At 50.4% G+C, this 2,201-nt stretch overlaps 1 protein-coding gene across 1 annotated transcript in view; it reads left to right on the forward strand.

Moving 5' to 3' along the window:
- The first annotated feature begins 417 nt into the window (after positions 1-417).
- Positions 418-2,201, forward strand: part of PDPK1 (3-phosphoinositide dependent protein kinase 1) — a 52,303-nt gene continuing 50,519 nt past the window's right edge. The window contains 1 exon segment of the mRNA XM_011982641.1: positions 418-898. Within this exon segment, the coding sequence (XP_011838031.1) occupies positions 782-898 (117 nt within the window). The 5' untranslated portion in view covers positions 418-781.

Raw genomic sequence — 2,201 nt, forward strand, 5'->3', positions numbered from 1 at the left:
ATAAATCTTAGTCTGAATTTGTGTGTTGCCTAGATTCCATGTAGGGGAATGGGCAGGTCAGAAGGGCGTGGCCTGCGGTGTGGCGAGGCGCTAAGGATTAGGTGCTGCAGTTTTCCCCCAGTCCCTCCTGGTTCCCTGGTGAACACACATCAGCCTCAGATGGGCAGACCCCCTACTCATGGTGGGGCTGGGAGTGTGGGCTCTGTAGTTGGATTCTGCTTGAGAATTGTGCGTGACCTCACTGTGGAGTGTTTGACTGGACAAAAACTTGCTGTGTACTCAGTGTCCCCACCTGTAGAAAGGATGCTGATGGTACCCACCCCCAGAGTTGTTTTCAGGACTAATCACGATAATACATGTAAAATGCTCAGAAGACTGTGTGGCAAACAGCAAGCACTTAATCAAAAAAAATTTTTTTAGCAGAGAAAAATGGCATTTTATTGATTTTAAACAATAGCATTTAAAGTTATACCTATAAGTGGCACACAGAAGATATATGCAGAGTTTAAAGAATGAAAATTAAACTCACATGTGCCCACTACCCTACTTGAAAAACAGGATTTACCAGAAGGCTCGAGTGGCCCTTCAGATTGTAGTTTCTGGCCCCTCCCGTTCAGAGGTAACTCGCATCCTGGGGTTCATGTTGATCAGTGGTGTTTAAAGTATACCTGTAGGAAGTTCCAAAGTGCGGAAAGTGAACAAAACTTCCTTGCAGAGAAATCTTGTACTTTCCTGTTTCATCATATATTTGTGTGACAAATATACAAAGACAGTGTTGAAGATGTGGGTTAGTGAAATTGAGACCTGGTGCTTCCTGAGGCTGGCAGCCCAGTTGAGCCTGAGGACTAGACTTCAGACAGTTAGCAGTTCCCGCCTCGTTGCCTTCTGTGTGCCCTGGGTAGGTGAGAAGCTCCTTGGGAGGCCCGTGGAGATGGCTGTGGGAGGAGAGATTGAGCAGCTGCCCTTGGAGCTCACCCACCCACGGCTCCTCCCTCCCCTCGTGGAGAAATAGAAACAGCTTTCCTCCGGCCCTCACCTGTTGCCGGGGCTTCCGTGCTGGTTGGGGTGAGCTGCGTTTTGCTGAGTTGCACCGCGAGAGAGCATTGGCGACCACTTGCCTGCTGTGGGCCAGCTCCCCGTCTGCCTGTGGTCACGGACCAGTGTGGGTAGAGCCTTCGGACATGGGTTGCTGGTACGAGCACACCAAGAATCCGGTGTCATTCCCTCATCCCATGTCATTAGCCTCATTTTATAAAAGAGTCTTGATGGGTCGGAGACGAGTGGCTTATCCACAAGTAAGCTGTAAGCCTGGAACCCGACGGGGCCATTGGTTTTGCTGCTTCACCACAGTTGTCCTTGGTAGTGGCAGCCTGGGGGGTGGAGGAAGGTAGTGGCGTTCCCTCCCTAACACCCCCTGCCTCCGCCTGGTTTTCTGTACTGGGCCTAGCTTTGTAGAGTTTCCTGGGGTGAGAGGAGGTTTTTACCAGAATGTTCTTTGCCAGTGAGCACAGCTGACCTGAGGGCAGTATCCCTTTGAAGATGAGCTGGTTGGATTTTAGCAGCCTCCCACAACTTTGGTCCGGGGGCCTGGAGAGAGCAGTTCCTGCTTGCCGTGTGTGAGAGTGTGCGTGCGCTGGCTGTGCCTGTCCACTGCATTCCCAGGCTCCAGAGCACACACTGCCATTCAAAGGTAGCTTAGCTTTTTGTTCGGGATCCTTTCTCTTGCTGGCTGCACTGTTCATCTGCGGGACAGCCTCTTGACCATAGGAGGCACCCTCATTTCCCTTTTCTTTTTGAGTCAGAGTTTCGCTTTTGTCGCCCAGGCTGGCGCGATCTCTGCCCACTGCAACTTCCACCTCCTGGGTTCAAACGATTCTTCTGTCTCAGCCTCCCGAGTAGCTGAGATTACAAGTGGCCGCCACCACACCCAGCTAATTTTTTTGTATTTTTATTAGAGATAGGGTTTCACCATGTTGGCCAGGCTGGCCTCAGGTGATCCTCCCACCTTGTCCTGCCAAAGTGCTGGGATTACAGGTGTTAGCCATTGTGCCCGGCCTGATTTATCTCCTGTGTGTGAGGGATCTCAGCCTTTCTATATAGTTTTGTCCTCAAAGTTATAGTTGGGCCTTCTAATCCAGTAGATATTTAAGGCATTTGGAAAAGGGGACACACTTCATTTGGCTTTGAAAGGCTTATTTTAT

Source organism: Mandrillus leucophaeus, unplaced genomic scaffold, assembly GCF_000951045.1.
Source record: "Mandrillus leucophaeus isolate KB7577 unplaced genomic scaffold, Mleu.le_1.0 Scaffold240, whole genome shotgun sequence".
NCBI classification, from domain to species: domain Eukaryota; kingdom Metazoa; phylum Chordata; class Mammalia; order Primates; family Cercopithecidae; genus Mandrillus; species Mandrillus leucophaeus.